General features: G+C 56.9%; 7 protein-coding genes across 7 annotated transcripts; 5 read left to right on the top strand and 2 right to left on the bottom strand.

The window, feature by feature from the left end:
- Positions 1–29: 29 nt before the first annotated feature.
- J3D65DRAFT_545429 (Rrp15p-domain-containing protein) lies at positions 30–944 on the top strand (the record flags this gene model as incomplete). The annotated part of the gene is made up of 1 exon (XM_066796764.1): positions 30–944. One exon carries the CDS (start codon positions 30–32, stop codon positions 942–944), a length of 915 nt encoding a protein of 304 aa, XP_066660408.1.
- Positions 945–971: 27 nt separating this feature from the next.
- Positions 972–2563, bottom strand: J3D65DRAFT_611991 (uncharacterized protein). Its single transcript, XM_066798975.1, has 4 exons — positions 2042–2563; positions 1666–1990; positions 1471–1610; positions 972–1419 (listed from the first exon to the last, which is right to left on the bottom strand). The coding sequence occupies exons 1-4, from the start codon at positions 2142–2144 to the stop codon at positions 1013–1015; spliced, it is 975 nt and encodes a 324-aa protein (XP_066660407.1). The 5' UTR covers positions 2145–2563; the 3' UTR covers positions 972–1012.
- J3D65DRAFT_611989 (uncharacterized protein) lies at positions 2276–4303 on the top strand. Its single transcript, XM_066798974.1, has 3 exons — positions 2276–2709; positions 2772–3384; positions 3437–4303. The coding sequence occupies exons 1-3, from the start codon at positions 2588–2590 to the stop codon at positions 4211–4213; spliced, it is 1512 nt and encodes a 503-aa protein (XP_066660406.1). The 5' UTR covers positions 2276–2587; the 3' UTR covers positions 4214–4303.
- Positions 4304–4902: 599 nt separating this feature from the next.
- J3D65DRAFT_643957 (serine/threonine-protein phosphatase 2B catalytic subunit A1) lies at positions 4903–6821 on the top strand (the record flags this gene model as incomplete). The annotated part of the gene is made up of 5 exons (XM_066802118.1): positions 4903–5053; positions 5175–5506; positions 5553–5810; positions 5857–6295; positions 6343–6821. The coding sequence occupies 5 exons, from the start codon at positions 4903–4905 to the stop codon at positions 6819–6821; spliced, it is 1659 nt and encodes a 552-aa protein (XP_066660405.1).
- Positions 6822–7077: 256 nt separating this feature from the next.
- On the top strand, positions 7078–9770 carry J3D65DRAFT_51391 (uncharacterized protein). Its single transcript, XM_066796630.1, has 3 exons — positions 7078–7613; positions 7678–7813; positions 7864–9770. The coding sequence occupies exons 1-3, from the start codon at positions 7256–7258 to the stop codon at positions 9395–9397; spliced, it is 2028 nt and encodes a 675-aa protein (XP_066660404.1). The 5' UTR covers positions 7078–7255; the 3' UTR covers positions 9398–9770.
- Positions 9771–10805: 1035 nt separating this feature from the next.
- On the top strand, positions 10806–11489 carry J3D65DRAFT_599737 (uncharacterized protein; the record flags this gene model as incomplete). Its single annotated transcript, XM_066797920.1, has 2 exons — positions 10806–11222; positions 11307–11489. 2 exons carry the CDS (start codon positions 10806–10808, stop codon positions 11487–11489), a joined length of 600 nt encoding a protein of 199 aa, XP_066660403.1.
- Positions 11490–12625: 1136 nt separating this feature from the next.
- Positions 12626–15183, bottom strand: J3D65DRAFT_684022 (kinase-like domain-containing protein; the record flags this gene model as incomplete). The annotated part of the gene is made up of 5 exons (XM_066803777.1): positions 12626–14110; positions 14154–14752; positions 14798–14965; positions 15027–15094; positions 15147–15183. 5 exons carry the CDS (start codon positions 15181–15183, stop codon positions 12784–12786), a joined length of 2199 nt encoding a protein of 732 aa, XP_066660402.1. The 3' UTR covers positions 12626–12783.
- Positions 15184–15489: the final 306 nt, after the last annotated feature.

Genomic DNA, 15489 nt, shown 5'->3' with positions numbered 1-15489 from the left:
CCACCACCTCACAACGCAAAATCGTCACAATGCCCGCACATCCTTCCAGGACGCCAGTCGCGTTGAAGAGGAGAAGGACGGAGCAGAACCGCAACAGCTCCACCAAACGCGTCAGGAGGATCAAGAATCCGACCTTCTACCACAGCTCCGGCGACGAAGAAAGTGCGGCAGAAGAAGCGCCCAAAGCAACAACAACAAGACAACAGCCAGCCCCAGAGTCCGAGTCGAAATCAGAGGCGCAGCCCGTCCCAAACCACACCAAAAAGGTCGAGGTTGCCGCACCGGAGCCGCAAAGCGCCGACGACGAGTCAGACGACGCTGCCGCCAACGATGAATTTTCAGAAGAGGAGCTAGAGGGCGACGTGGAGATGGACTCGGACGAGGAGGCGTCAGAGGATGGCTCAGAGGGCTCCTTGTCGGATGGGGGCTCTAGCAATGCAGCCAATCGGAACAAGAAGAAGCGGAACGACCCGGACGCGTTTGCGACTTCGATGCAAAAGATTTTGGGCTCAAAACTTACGACTACGAAACGCGCGGACCCGATTCTCTCGCGCAGCAAGATTGCGCATGATGCAGGCAGGGGTATGGCCGATGCCAAACTCGAGGCCAAAGCAAAGGGAAAGATGCGGGATGAAAAGAAGGCGCAGTTGGAAAAGGGTCGCGTCAAGGATGTGATGGGACTGCAGACAACGGATGTTTCGACGCAGCGGATTCAAGAGGAAGAGAAGAGGCTGAAGAAGACGGCACAGAGGGGTGTTGTCAAGCTGTTCAATGCAGTCCGTGCCGCGCAGGTCAAGGGAGAACAGGCAGCACGAGAGGCCAAGAAGACTGGCGTGGTCGGCATTGACAAACGAGAGGAGAAGGTCACGGAGATGAGCAAAAAGGGTTTCCTCGACTTGATCGCAGGCGGCGGAAAAAAGACGGCAGCTCCAGCTGAGGCATAATGCAGCTTTGGGTCAGGCACACGATTACCGGGAGAAAGACGACTTTTATTCAACACTGCCCTTTTGATTTACTTGCTGGCTCTCTCGGCCCGCTTGATGGCCACCATGTGCTCCACGCCGCTCTTGGAAGCGTCCAGCCTTCCGGCCTTGGCCAGAATGTCAATCGTCTTTTCAATGACAGCGGGATCGACGCCCCTGACGTCCTCGGCAAACCTGACGGTCTTGGTCCACTCCTTTGCGTCCTCGGCGGAGTAGTCGAGGTGCGTTGAGATGTACTCAATCGCCTCCTGCCGGTGTTCACCATAGTACTCGATACCCTTGTTAATGGCATCGCTCATGCCCTGCATCCTCTCGTCCTCGGGATCGCGCGCAACAATGTGCCAGCTCGGCCATGGCGTGTAGATCTCCCCAATGCGCTTGATCTCGCCGTTGTCGTAGTAGCGCTTGGAGGTGAAGTGTTCCCACATGAAGAAGTCTAAGGAATGAGTTAGTTCAAGCGCGGTGGGGCATAATTAGCTCAACCCACCAGCAGTGCCATCGTTGACCGCCTCCCGCAGCTTGGCAAAGGTGTTGAGAGGGACGACGTCGAACGGAGCCTCTCCGGGCTTGGAGTCTGCAAGCCAGCCGTGCTTGTCGGCGAGGACGAAGCCCATGACATAGGAGCCACTGCCAATCAATCAATTTAATTCTCCAACATGGTCTGACTGCCGCTGTGATGTACCTTCCAATGCGACTGACGCCAATCTTCTTTCCTCGCAGCTCCTCGACGCCCTTGAGCTCGCGGTCCTTGCCAGTGCTGATGGCCCAGCACAGAGGCGTCTCGACGTAGGTACCAACCAACTTGTAGCCAGCAGCGTCGGCACTGCCTTTGTTTGCAATGGCGTCGCCGATGCCATTCACCCAGCCCTCGGTCAAGCCAATTCCCACGTCAATCTCATTTGCCTGTAGCGACTGTATCATGTGGCCGGTTCCCGAAGGAAAAGGCACAAGGTCGGCCTTGAGTCCAAAGTGCTTGTGGGCAAAATGGAGCGGTGTGGAGAAGTGTTCTGAGAAAAAGTTAGCAGGCGCAGCGCGATGCAAGATACTGTCAGGCTTACCGGGCACGAAGCCGATGCGCAGTTTGTTGGCCATGGTGGCAGTTGTGGTGGAAAAAGTCCGACGAGCTGCAAGAGGAGTGAAGAAGCGTAGAGCAGACAACATGGTGGAGGGACAAGGGAAGCTTTTAAACTGGCGGTATCCGATAGCCTGCGGAGAGGGCACTGGCGGGCCGCGGGGCGGAAGCTTGAGGAGCTAGAGATGGGGACATCCTGGAGAAGACCCGCGCGTCGGATGGAGAATGCTCTGCTCCCCAGCTCCAGTCGACTGCCTGCTATAATTCATGACGCCAGCCGCTATCGATAAGTGAGGAAGTGAAGAAGTCGGCCGAGGGCAGCCGACCTGAAGCCGATGTCGTGATAGTCTGACTCGGGCGAGCGTGGCCTGCTTGACCCATATATCTCTGCATCGTCTGATTGCTCGGTGCGGTGTTCCTCTTCTTCTGCTGACTCCCTCTCTTCTCTCTCTTCAGTCGTGACCCTCCAGCATTTGGCGGGCGTTGAATACCCTAGACTGGGGCTTTGTTACACAATCATTGCATTCTGCATATGCTACTGTCGAAAACAGCACGCGCCGTTCGCACCATGGCCACCACTTCGTCAAACATCAACTTCAACGTCCAAAACATTGCCGTCATCGGAGCTGGTCCGAGCGGACTCGCGGCTCTTAAGTAGGTACCTACTCTCGACCAGCTGGTGCGACTTGCGACGCTCCCTGCTCACGCCTCTCCAGGTACCTGAGCGCCGAGAACAAGTTCAAGCGCATCGTCGCCTTTGAGCAGCGCAGCGCTCCTGGCGGCCTCTGGAACTACACGCCCGAAGACACGGACGATGGAAGCTTCGCCGTGCCCAAGACGCGCCCGACCAGAGATGACCTCGAGAAGCCCATATGGCGTGACGGCCAGGGGAAAAATCCCCAGTTCCTCTCGCCCGTCTATGACTTGCTCGAGACCAACATCCCGAAGCAGCTGATGCGTTTCTCGGATCTTGAGATGCCCGAGGAGAGCCAGCTGTTTCCCAAGCACCCCACCATCAAGGACTACCTCGCTCGTTATGCAGAGGACGTAAATCATCTGGTCCAGTTTGAGACTCAGGTGCTCGATGTTCGGCTACTTGATTCCAAGGTGGACCAAGGTGCGTTGAAGGAGCAGTGGAGCGTCAAGACGAAGGGCGTCGTGTCGGGCGAGGAAAAGGAGGAGGTCTTCGACGCCGTCGTTGTTGCAAACGGTCACTTTTTCGTGCCGTTTATTCCTGATGCTCCAGGCATCAAGGAGTGGCACGAAAAACACCCCGGAAGCATCACTCACTCCAAGTTTTATAGGAACCCCGAAGCGTTCAAGGACAAGGTGAGCATGGTTTCTATCGCCGACTGAGGGACAGGAAGCTGACCCTTGGCAGAAAGTGATTGTGGTCGGAAACAGCGCCTCCGGCATCGACATCGGGACGCAGGTTTCAACTCAGTGCAAGCTGCCTCTGATCAACTCGATCAAATCAGCGTCGTATCTCTCGCCAGGCCCAGTGCCCAGCTTCAAAAAGGAAGTGCCGGCCATCAAGCAGCTGGACCCGATCACGAGGACTGCAATCTTTGAGGACGGAAGCTCCGAGTCTTCGATCGACTCCATCATCTTTTGCACTGGCTACTTTTACTCGCTCCCGTTCCTCTCGTCCGTGTCGCCGCCGCTGGTGACGGACGGGACGCGGGTGCACAACACGTACCAGCACTCGTTTTACGCGCCACACCCGACGCTGTCTTTCATCGTGCTCAACCAGCGCATCATCCCCTTCCCAACATCAGAGGTCCAGAGCGCCGTGATTGCGCGCGCCTATGCCGGCCGCCTCGAGCTGCCACCGCACGCACAGATGCGGGCGTGGGAGGAGCACACGCTGGCGGTCAACGGCGATGGCAACGACTTTCACACGCTCGCTTTTCCGCGCGATGCTGATTACATTAACGCGATGCACGATTGGGCCATGACGGCGCAGGGGACCGGGGGCAAGACGCCGCCCAGATGGGGCGAGTGGCATTATTGGTGTCGCGAGAGGTTTCCAGACATCAAGAAGGCGTTTGCAGAGCGGGGCAAGGCTAGAGAGCAGGTCAGGACGATTGAGGAGTTGGGGTTTTCGTTTGATAAGTGGAAGCAGGAGAAGGTGGTGGAGGCGCAGAGTCTTTTGTAGACGTAGTCGTAGAGAAATAGAGTAGAGACAACAGAGAGAATAGAATGCTAAGCAATGACGAAACAGGGCAGTGGACAGATTGATTGGTTGGGTTGGGCTGCGGTGGCTTGGAGCCAAGGGAGCTGGTTGCTGGCAGCCTGAGGGGTGAGAGCAGGGCAGAGGCACCCGGACAGGACAGCCTGGAGGTCGTGGAAGAGCCGCAGGGCCACAACTCACACCTGTCACTCCCGTCAACACCCAACACCCACCACACATCTTCCCATGGGCCAACCTGAAGCACCCGACGATAATCAATTGTCCTGAACGGCTGCCCCGACTTCACCGCCACACCTGGACCCTGTCACGATCGACACACTTCCCGAGCCTCACCACGCCCTCGGACTTTGGCCGTCGCTCATTTCCCAACACGTCTCGCTCTCCTCGTCAATCCCCCTCCGCAACCCCCTCGCCGCCCTAGGACCATTTGCGCGCGACCATACATATCCAAGTCGCCACTGGACCTCGCACGCTGCCACTCGGACTCCGCTGCTTGTGCCTTGCCCCTCCTTCGCTTCCTCCTGACTGAGCCCCTCGTATTATTGGCGCCCATCAGCTCCAGCAGCAGTCCTTGATTTGCCTTCCAACGGGGACCGCTCCCCTCTTTTCTCCAACAACCCTCTCCTCCGCTGTTCGAGCCCGTCGCCGCCATCATGTCTGCCGACGAACCCATGAACACCGAAGAGTACATCCAGAATGCTGTGCGCGCCGTCCACCAAAAGAAGCCGGTCCCTGAGATCGACTTTACACTCCACACAATGGAAGACGGTTCCCAGGTGAACACGATGGACCGCGTCTGCAAAGGTACGAATTTCCTCTGTGTCTCCCCGAGGCACGCGATCGCTGTGCAACCAAGACCTACTCGTCTCTCCGTTTGCCACATTTGTATCGCAGCAGGCAGTCGGCTGACACTGTGCGCAATCAGACGTTCAAGCTCCCGCCGTCCACACGCCCACCGCCGAGCAGTTCTGGGCTCCCAACGACTCCAGCAAACCCAACATCAACTTCCTCAAGCAACATTTCTACCGCGAAGGCCGTTTGACCGAGGAGCAGGCACTATGGATCATCCGCAAGGGTACAGAGATTCTCAAGTCGGAGCCCAACCTCTTGGAGATGGATGCGCCCATTACCGTCTGCGGTGATGTTCACGGCCAATATTACGACTTGATGAAGCTGTTCGAGGTCGGCGGTGACCCTGCAGAGACTCGGTACCTGTTCCTTGGCGACTACGTCGATCGAGGCTATTTCAGCATCGAGGTTTGTCTCCCAGAATTTGCATACACGCTTTTGCTGACCGCCGCAGTGTGTTCTCTACCTTTGGTGTTTGAAGATCTGGTATCCCAACACGCTCTGGTTGCTGCGCGGTAACCACGAATGTCGGCATTTGACAGACTACTTTACCTTCAAGCTCGAATGCAAGCACAAGTACAGCGAGGCCGTCTACGAGGCGTGCATGGAGTCGTTTTGCGCGCTGCCGCTGGCGGCAGTCATGAACAAGCAATTCCTTTGCATTCACGGCGGGCTGAGCCCCGAGCTCCACACTCTGGAAGATTTGAAGAGCGTAAGTGGGATTGGATCGAGTAGGCGAACATTTCTGACTGGCTTAGATTGATCGCTTCCGGGAGCCCCCAACCCACGGTCTGATGTGTGATATCCTCTGGGCGGACCCTCTCGAGGAGTTTGGACAAGAAAAGACGTCGGAATTCTTCGTGCACAACCACGTCCGCGGCTGCTCATACTTCTTCTCCTACCCGGCAGCCTGCGCGTTCCTCGAGAAGAACAATCTGCTCTCCATCATTCGCGCACACGAAGCACAAGATGCCGGATACCGCATGTACCGCAAGACGAGGACCACTGGCTTCCCCAGTGTCATGACCATCTTCAGCGCCCCCAACTACCTCGACGTTTACAACAACAAGGCAGCGGTACTCAAGTACGAGAACAACGTTATGAACATTCGGCAGTTCAACTGCACGCCACACCCGTACTGGCTCCCGAACTTCATGGACGTGTTTACGTGGTCTTTGCCATTCGTTGGAGAGAAAAGTTTGTGGCCCTCGCCAATCGTGCAAACAGTAAACTGACAGACGTAGTCACGGACATGCTCATTGCCATTCTCAACACTTGCTCAAAGGAGGAGCTCGAGGAGGAAACGCCAAGCTCGGTCGTCTCTGGGCCGTCGTCGCCGCCCATTCCGGGATCTGCCTTGGACCCCGACTCGACCGAATTCAAGCGCCGTGCCATCAAGAACAAGATTCTGGCCATTGGACGTCTGTCTCGCGTGTTCCAGGTCTTGCGTGAGGAATCGGAGCGCGTCACGGAGCTCAAGACGGCTTCAGGAGGGCGACTCCCGGCGGGCACGCTTATGCTTGGCGCCGAGGGCATCAAGCAGGCGATTCACAGCTTCGAGGACGCAAGAAAGGTGGACATACAGAATGAGCGCTTGCCGCCTAGCCAAGAAGAGGTGCGCAAGTCGGAGGAGACCAACAGACAACAGGCCCTGGAGAAGGCTGCGAGGGAGGCCGAGAACGACACGGAGTTGAAGACGGTCGCCCGGCGGATTAGCTTGTAAGTTGATCAGCTTCGGCCGCCAAATAGCCGCTAACAATAGCACAGGTCCTCCGGCGCTGGAAAGAACAGACGCAGCTGAGATACCCGGCAGTTGATTGCTTGTCTTGTCAGGTAGAACAAGGGGGATACAAGGACAATCGGGGGCGTTGGGAGGGCGATGGCGGAGCACGGAGAGGCGAAGAACGGGGCGCTTCTCAGCTCTGGGCTGGTTTCATGATATAATTCGTGTCATTGATCGTGACGTGCGAGTGAGAGCGAATATATATCCACGTTGCAATTCTTACGAGGTGGTCTTGAAAGTGACCTAACTACCTGTATTTGCGGGCTTGGCCGCATGACGAAATGGGACGCGGCAGCGGCATCTCAACTTTGCCATTGGCCGATGCGCCAACTTCGCAACCTCGACCGAAAACCGCGCCCTGAGACCCGGTTCCAATGCCTCCACGGATCAATTCCGTACAGAGGCTCGCCAGGTCACCCTTCTCGCGACCTTCTTCCGCATACGTCTGCCCGTCGTGCTCATCATGGCGCCTCGGTAGCTCGCTGTCGCGCCCATCCTTGCCGACCAGGACGCCCGCCCACCGCACACGACTTGCCAACCTCCGCAACAATGCTTCGACGCTGGCCTCGCGCACCGCGATCAATGCGCCGCTGGAAGGCCCGCCCCGGCTGAAAGAGCTGCACCAGGCATTGGACGCGCTCAAGACGGACGCCGCGACATACATCAACCTGAGCCGGCTGCAGCTGGCGCTGAGAAGTTTGGAGCACGACGACCCCGTCGTCAGGATAGCGGGTGCGTCAAGGACACACCACATTGGTTGACTGCAGGCATGCAGGAGCTGACTGAGCCCCGACAGTGCTGAGCCTCGGCGACCAGAGGGCCGCTAAACGGTTGGTCAGACTTTTGCTGGCTGACCCGCTGGCCGACAAGGGCTCTTGGGAGGATGAGCTGGAGCAGAGCGGGAGCGGAAATGGCCAGGCTGTCTTGCTGCGGTATGTTTTGGGCTTGGATACTCGCTTTGGTGGAGGCTAATTGGTGGCAGATATGGAGACGAGTCCGACGTCCACCCTTTCAACCCACTGTTACGCACCATATCTGTGCCCTCGAGGGTGCTGCAGAAACACAATGCTGAGATCTTGATATCCTATCTGAATGCCAGCATCGTGGCGCCTGTGTCGTCGGACGCGGAGAAGCCGAGAGACGCCATCCTCGTTCCCACGCTACAAACTCCGACCTCTGCTACCGGCCGCCTCATCAACGTCACGTACCCCGTACACCGAGCAATTGTGTTTGGAGAAGGCTTGGAAAGTAGCGTAGCGTTTGGTCGCTTTGTCGCCTCTCAAGCCGAGCAAGACTTGCCCGTTGACACGGTCAAGCTGGCCGTGGGGTTGCCTGCTCCTGCAGAAGAACCAGAACAGAACGCGGCGGACAAGTACGTCGCGGTAGATGTGGACTTGGGCATCCAGGCCCTCGACCGCTTCCGCGAGTCGATCCAAAACTCGAGCTTCTTCGAGCGAGGCTGGTTCCGGAGCGGCATGCCCGCGCTCACGACCTGGCTCGCCCAAGGCACGACGAAAGAGGCAGACAAGCTCAAGCCGGCTGTAGGAGAGTTGGTTCGCTCCGTCCTTGCTGAGACGGAGAACGCCATCACAAAGGACGATAAACGGCGGCTGCAAGAGCTACTTGCGTCGTCCATCCCCGAGTCCACCAAGAAATCCATCATCGAGGCCCTAGGGGTGTGGGCGGAGCGCGCGCACACCGAACTGCGCGGGCGTCTCGACCTCGCCTTTGCCGGACCCTACTGGCGCAAGCTCAGCTGGTGGAAGCTGTTTTGGCGCGTCGACGACGTGTCGATGATTGCGAGCGACATTCTGGAGCGACGCTGGCTGACAGACGCCGAAAAGGGCCTCATCTGGGTTGCCGGCCGCCTTCACGAAGCAGGCTTTTTCAGCAGCTCTCAGATTACGCAAACCCAGCCGACTTCAGTGTCTAATTCCTCAAGAAGACCAAAGCTCGGCGACAGCCCGCCTCCGCTCTATCTCAGTGATCTCCGCAAAACACCCGAGGACCCTGTCGTCGACACCGACTCCCCTCTATCGCGCAAACCCTCTCCCTACGTCTATCCTCAGCACATCCCGCTCTCGAGGAATTATCTACTCTCGTCCTCCATTCCTCCCTTGCAAGCTGCGGCGCAGCGCCTAGTCTTGCAAACGCTGTCGACCTCGGGCGCTGCGACGGCGCTGGCCGCTCTGCTGCACATTTCGGCACTGCTGCCGACGCACCTGGGCATTGCCCTGAGTGCGTATGAAGCAGGCGGTGTGGGCGCGGTCGGCATCGCGTGGAGCCTGATGCGTTTGCAGAAGAAGTGGGAAAAGGAGAGAGAGGCCTGGGAGGGCGTTGTCAGGGAAGAGGGCAGAATTGCTCTTAGGGATGCAGAGGGTTGGGTGAGGGAAGTGGTTCGCGATGCGGGCCAAGCAAGGGAATACAAGGTCGCTGCTGATGAGAGTGCCACAGACAGGAGGAAGGCGAGAGAAGCAGTGGAGAGAGTGTGGAGGGCCATCGAAAGCGTGAGATGAGAGGGATGAGTGAGGTGCCGGTAGGTCAAATCCATCCTCCTCCCATCGTCTCAACATGTTTCTCTCTTCTCAGTCTGCTCTTTCCTTTTGTCGTTTCTTTCTAGACTGGTTCTCCTGTCAAAACTGCGCTGTACCATATTTTCTTCCTGTGCATACATCTCGATCTCCACGGTAGATCCAGCGGCCTGCACGTGTTTGACCCGACAGTCATTTACCTCTCGGCGCAGCAACGAAAGAAAAAGTCTCTTCTTCAGCTCAGCTCAGTTCCATCCGCTCGGTCCTACTTACTCCGCATGCCTACCCTCGCGTTCCGACGGGTCGAATACGACGATACAAAGTCAGGTGTTGTCGCTGTTGACGTCGTCTTCCGGCCTCCCAATTAACTCAAACGCGTCAAACTTGGCGGCCACAACCTTTTTCCCTCAACCGCCCAAATCTTGCTTGAATTTTACTTCGAATTCTTCCGGCTCGTACCATGTTCACGCAAAATCTTTTTCGGGTTTAGGCTCGTCGCGAGCGGCGAAAACGTGCCAAAAATAATCGACGTCGACGCCACATCATCGCTCGCTGCTGCCAACAAGGTTGTCCACATCCATCGCTCCCGGCTGATCTCCCTCAATCAAAAAGTAATCCGCACATGGCGTCGGGTTCACTTTCGGTAGTGATACTGCGATTTTGCCTGTCCAGTCAGCAGCTTGTTGACATACAGCAGAGATGAGGAGTGGCTGTGCTGCGGCGACGGATAGATGGTCCAACCATCGCCTTGTCGCCTTCGACCAACGACCGACTGTCCGTGCCCCATCTATCGAAACTTATTTCCCCCTCTGCCTGTTCTTCCGCGTCGTCGTCGGTTCTCGCATGCCTGTCTGCCTGCCTGGCCGCTGGGCAACTCGGTGCCTTCCGGGCAAGCCGTTATACGAGGCGTCACACATGCCGGCCACGGGTCACTTCGCGCAGCGGCGACGCGGGCGGTTTCCTTCCTTCCCCATATGAGAGTCAAGGCTTCAAGAGTTAAGACTTGTTTTGGGTCGAGGCCAAGCTCCACTGTCGAAATTTTGCTCTCTTTTGCCGTTTTATGCTTCCCGCGCTACTTTTTTACCTTACGTGGTTTTGTGTTTGGGGGCTTTTTGCTTTGCCTTTTCCTATTTTGCCCCGAGAGTTGAGTGGTGAGGTGCGAGTGTGAGGAGGCAAAGAGACGGCGCGGGGCGCACCGAACTCTGATCGGGGGAGGTCGCGTGGAGGTATAAAGGTGCGGCTCTTGCTTCTATGTCGCTGTATCAGCCATCGGGTACTTCTCTGTTCATACAGTCAATTGGTGTCTCGGTTGGTCTACATTATCACCCCCCTTTCTCGTCAAGGAACAAACACCAACTTACTCCCTACACCACTCTACACCACACCCGCAACGATGCATTACACACAAGCATTCTCTCTCCTCCCCCTCGTGCTCCTGACGCCGCTCACCGTTGCGGCGCCCGCCGCCGAACCGCAGACGGCAAACCCACCGCCGCAATGTCCACCTGAAAAGAAACCACAAGGCTGCTTCTTCCCGGACCAATACCAGCCGGGACCCAATAGCTTCCGCGGTTTCACGGGCAACTTCATCGGCGCCGGCTTCCCCTACTTCTACGACCTACCGGTAGACCCCGCTGGGCTCGTGCCGTCGCGCATCTGCCCCGGCCGCGTCGACGACACGGTGCGGCGGGCGCTGCAGATCAATCGGGTCGCCAACAATTATTTCCAATACACCGACCCGAACGGCCCTATCAAGGGCGACCCGGTCAACTTGCAGCGCTGCCAGAACGTGCTTACGCCCATTTTCCAGGTATGTTCTGCGACGTCATGTTTCGCGCCTTCTCCTCTTCCCACCCGACCTGCTCTCGACTAACGCACCCTGCTACTTCTCCAGGGCACGACCTACATCGGCGGCTACCAGATTTTCATCACGTTCGATCAAGACGGCACAAACAACAACCCTGAGGGCCAGACCGTCACGTACTGCGGCTATTCGTCGGAGAAGGCTGATTTCACGAAGAGGCATGATGCCATTGAGCAGTTCATCCAGGATTGCACTATCCCCGTTACATCGTAAGCGGGACAGTCGAGTGAGTAGGTGGGTGTGAGTTGGATTTGGGTCGGACTACCATCAATCCTTGCCGGTGCGAGTAATGGAAGCGAGTAATGGCTGGTGTCACCGCTTCTGATCCAAAATGAAGATATCCAGACTGAATGGCAGCATGAGACCGGAAGGCGAGACTGTCGAGCAGAGTTGTTTGAACAAAACTTCCCAAATTTCACGCGTATCATATCGCAAGCCACAGGCCCACAGCTACCAAGCAAATAATCACATCACTGCAGACGCACCGTGTGTCTCTTCTCCCACTCATTGATGCGCGCACCTGACAGGCACGAAACAAGTGGCAGTACAACGCACCCACCCATCCATCCACCGGTCAACAAGTCATCAAATCAAGAAATCAGTCGAATTGCATTGGCCGTAAATAGTGTCATGCTCAGCCGTGTCTGTCCATTGCCGTATCCAACCATCCGTCAGTCTGTTACAAGTCCAAACAAAACACACCACCTCATCCACCTACTCCACACCTTCTCAATTCCCCATCTTCCTACCACCGCATCCACCTCCATCCGCACCATCAAAGGCGCGCAAAACTGAATGCGGACATGCCCATCTACATACCGTGCCGTGCCATGCGTGCATGCAAGCGTACGTATCCATCGTGACGTTCGTGTCGTGCGTCCTCGCCTCGCCATGTAAACATGTCGTTGTCGTCGTCGTTGTCGTCGTTCGTCGCATCGTCGTCATTGTTGTGTGTGTGTGTGTGCGCGCGTCGTGTCGGGAGGCCGCATAAACAACTCGAGAACCAAAGCAGAGGGGAGAGTTGGAAAAAAAGACGAGCGAGCGACGACTGCGCAAAGAAGAGCAGAGAAAAGCTGGCTGATCAAAGCAGGCGTAAAAAAATACCAACAAAAGACAAACGAGAGATAATAAGAGGAAAGGCAAAAACAAAGGCAAAAAGCCAGACGGCCGGGGGGGAAATCTATCTATGATAATGCAAGAGCGCGCACGCAAGGAGCGAAGCAGAATGCAAAACGAGCAAAACGAGCAAAGCAGCGCAGTGGCGCCCAATAATAGTAGGCGCAAAACTTGTACAGGGTAAAAATGGTGGTGGGTTGCGAGCCAAAACGATCAGACAAAGAAGAGAAATACAAACCCGTCCGTTGAACTTTTTTCCTGTTCCCCGTGTCCCAAAACCGATGATCCCAAACCTATCCAAGTCCCAATGGGGTATCACTTTTGAAGATTTTCCTCGTTCCGTTCTCAGTTTTCCCTCCCAGTGTGCAATCACTCCCCACAGTCCGGTTGACTAGGGCTTCGGCCACCGGCTCACCAGACCCTCCATCCAGCGGCCGTACAGCACGTCGGCGAGCAGCCCCGTGTACTCCATGCCGGGCTTGACGTAGCCAGGAAGCTTCTTCTCGTCGATGCTGTTGACGCGTCGCTTGCCGCCGCTGCCACTGCCGTTGCTGTCTGTCGTTGCGGTGCTGCCACGCCGGTTGGCTGCTGCAGCCGCGGCTGCGTTCAAGTCCGCTGCCGAAGCCGAATCGTTGGAATTGGCGGAACGACTACTTCGGTTGCTGCCATTGCTGCCGCTGCTGTTGCTGAGGGCGGAGCGTCGTCTTTGCGCGTTGGAAGGTTTTGTCTGCTGGGGAATCTTGGAGGCAGTGACAGGCCTGGGAAGCTGCTGCCGGGGAACATTGATCGGGACGTGGACAGGCTTCGCCGGCTTAGACGGCTTTTGCGGCGTAGCTGGCGAGACGGGAGAGCGGGGAGAGCGCTCTTTGGCAGCCCGACTAGGAGTGGCGTTGTTCGTAATGTTGGAAAAGGGATCAGTTGCCTTCGACGAAGGGGCCGGCGATGTAATGGGAGTCATGACATCGGTCGCTGGTGTCTGAGGCGTACTGGAAGGCAAAACTCCCAGAGCAGCCGCAAGCTTGGGGTCTGCTTGAACCTTTTCGATAATGTTACGAAGGAGAAGGAATTCGCCCTCGGGGTCGACGCGATCGAGCGCAGTCCATGCCGCCGCAGCACGGGCAAATGCATCGCGCTTCGCCTGTCCGCTGGTCTGGGCCTGCGTCTCTTCGAACGACGTGTTGACGGCCTTGACAAAGGCGCGGCGGCCCAGCATGGATTCCTTGGTTAGACGTGCAACTGTCCCTTGAGGAAGTGGGGGTTCATTTTCGCTCTGTGAGTCCTCCAGGAGAGTGTCAGCCGATGAAAATGAAGCAATGACGGCAGGCTTGGGAGGAGGAGCAGGAACCTCGACGTCTGCGATTTTTTGGTTCTCCATGGCGGCAGATACGCGGCGGAATGGGCGCACTGTCGAAGTGCCGTTGCCAAAGTTCATGTCGAGGGAGAGTGGATCCCTGGGTTCGCTGCGAGGGGTCTGCGTCGAATCTGTTGCAATCCTGAACATTGTCGACGCGCTTGACTGGCGGGTCGACGATCGCCTGCGCGAGGTGTTGTAGGTCGCAGTTGGTTTCCCCAATGGCCCAGCATTCACATCCATCTTCTCCATGAGCTCAGTCGGAAACTCGAGCTTGGACGACTTGCGCGGGCGCTTGAGCTGAACGGGCTTGACCGTGTCGAAGACCCACTCGTCTTCATCTTGAGCGCCATTGTTGTATTCGCGCCTGGAAAATTAGACTAGCAATGTGACGGACTGGGAATACTTACAGCGTCTCTTCGTAGTATTTGGGTTGAGATGCCTTGGTCGCCGAGGAATCGTACTTGCGCCGTCTGGTGATGAGGTCACGGAGGACTTCAATTCTTCCCGCGCGTTGGATAAACCTGTGCTTGAGCAGATCCTTGGCCGAGGGTCGCCGATCTGGATCCTTGACGAGACATTGGGAGACAAAGTCCTTAAAGTCTCTCGAAAAGGGGCCCTCGAGCCGTGGTGCTGGGGCCTTTGGAATGTGGAACAGGACCTTCATGGGATGCGTGTCTGCGTGAGGGGGCTCTCCCCTTGCCATTTCGATTGCCGTGATGCCCAAGGACCAAATGTCGGCCTTGCAGTCGTAGCCCATTTCTTGAATGACCTCGGGGGCCATCCAGTATGGAGTGCCGACAAAGGTGATGCGCTGAGAGCTAATGTTGGTCAGCTGGGCAGCGACGCCAAAGTCGGCAATCTTGACTTTGCCCGACTCGGCCAGGAGGACATTGGCAGCCTTGATGTCGCGATGGATTTTGCCCGACAGATGAAGATAGTCCAGACCAAGGAGGAGCTCTCGGCATATGACGGCGATTTGGGATTCGGAGAATGGACCGGGTTTCATCTGATTGGTCAGCGGAGCCGGTTGGACGGTTGACGGGTGACATACGAGGTCTAAACAAGAGCCGCCACCCAAAAATTCCATGACGATCCACAGCTTGACCCCCCTCACGAAGCTGGTCTTGTACTGTGTTACGAACGGGCTGGCGCATGCGCTCAGGACGGCGATTTCTTGTTGGATTTCTTTAATGTCATCGTCGCTGCCCTCGAGATCAATCTGGGAGGCGGTTAGGACGGTTTGGGACGGGCGGAGAGAGAGAGAGAGAGAGAAAACGGACGTGTTTTATTGCGACAATTTCGCCAGTCGACTTTTCAATGGCCTTGTAGACGGTCCCGAAGCTGCCGCCTGCATCATGTCAGCGAGGAAGAGAGGGAGCCAAGGGAAGAGACAAACGCACTGCCGAGCTCCTCGAGGACCTGGTAGTCGTCGGCCATTGCGCCGGGGGGATGGAAGAGAGATGGAGCGAGTCTTTGTCCTTGGAGTAAGGATGGGAAAGTAGAAATGCTTGGGAGAATGGCAGAGACCCGGTGGGATGGACTTTAACATGGGCGATGGAGTGGAATGGGCACGGACTTGGGCTGTGTGGGTAGCGGTGACAGACAGCGATGATGGCTCCCCACAGCAACCAAGCACAGGCTCAGGCGGATCACCCCCGACGCCAGCACCCACGTACCGGCCGAGTGGTGGAGGTGGAGAATAGGACCGAGAAGACACTGAGTATGACGTCTTGGGGATTGCGA

This window comes from Phyllosticta citribraziliensis, assembly GCF_038025025.1.
Source record: "Phyllosticta citribraziliensis strain CPC 17464 chromosome Unknown J3D65scaffold_1, whole genome shotgun sequence".
NCBI lineage: Eukaryota > Fungi > Ascomycota > Dothideomycetes > Botryosphaeriales > Phyllostictaceae > Phyllosticta > Phyllosticta citribraziliensis.
The sequence above is the reverse complement of the archived record's forward strand: the minus strand, read 5'-3'. Positions and strand labels throughout refer to the sequence as shown.

What these genes read in the sequence shown, in the direction of transcription:
- J3D65DRAFT_611991 (XM_066798975.1), bottom strand. Translation starts at nt 2,144, where the DNA reads ATGTTGTCTGCTCTACGCTTCTTCACTCCTCTTGCAGCTCGTCGGACT. An exon ending in GGCGTCAGTCGCATTGGAAG is followed by an intron (nt 1,611 to 1,665) that starts GTACATCACAGC and finishes ATTGATTGGCAG; the next exon opens with TGGCTCCTATGTCATGGGCT. An exon ending in GGTCAACGATGGCACTGCTG is followed by an intron (nt 1,420 to 1,470) that starts GTGGGTTGAGCT and finishes CTCATTCCTTAG; the next exon opens with ACTTCTTCATGTGGGAACAC.
- J3D65DRAFT_611989 (XM_066798974.1), top strand. Translation starts at nt 2,588, where the DNA reads ATGCTACTGTCGAAAACAGCACGCGCCGTTCGCACCATGGCCACCACT. An exon ending in AGCGGACTCGCGGCTCTTAA is followed by an intron (nt 2,710 to 2,771) that starts GTAGGTACCTAC and finishes ACGCCTCTCCAG; the next exon opens with GTACCTGAGCGCCGAGAACA. An exon ending in CCGAAGCGTTCAAGGACAAG is followed by an intron (nt 3,385 to 3,436) that starts GTGAGCATGGTT and finishes GACCCTTGGCAG; the next exon opens with AAAGTGATTGTGGTCGGAAA.
- J3D65DRAFT_51391 (XM_066796630.1), top strand. Translation starts at nt 7,256, where the DNA reads ATGCCTCCACGGATCAATTCCGTACAGAGGCTCGCCAGGTCACCCTTC. An exon ending in CCCCGTCGTCAGGATAGCGG is followed by an intron (nt 7,614 to 7,677) that starts GTGCGTCAAGGA and finishes GAGCCCCGACAG; the next exon opens with TGCTGAGCCTCGGCGACCAG. An exon ending in GGCCAGGCTGTCTTGCTGCG is followed by an intron (nt 7,814 to 7,863) that starts GTATGTTTTGGG and finishes AATTGGTGGCAG; the next exon opens with ATATGGAGACGAGTCCGACG.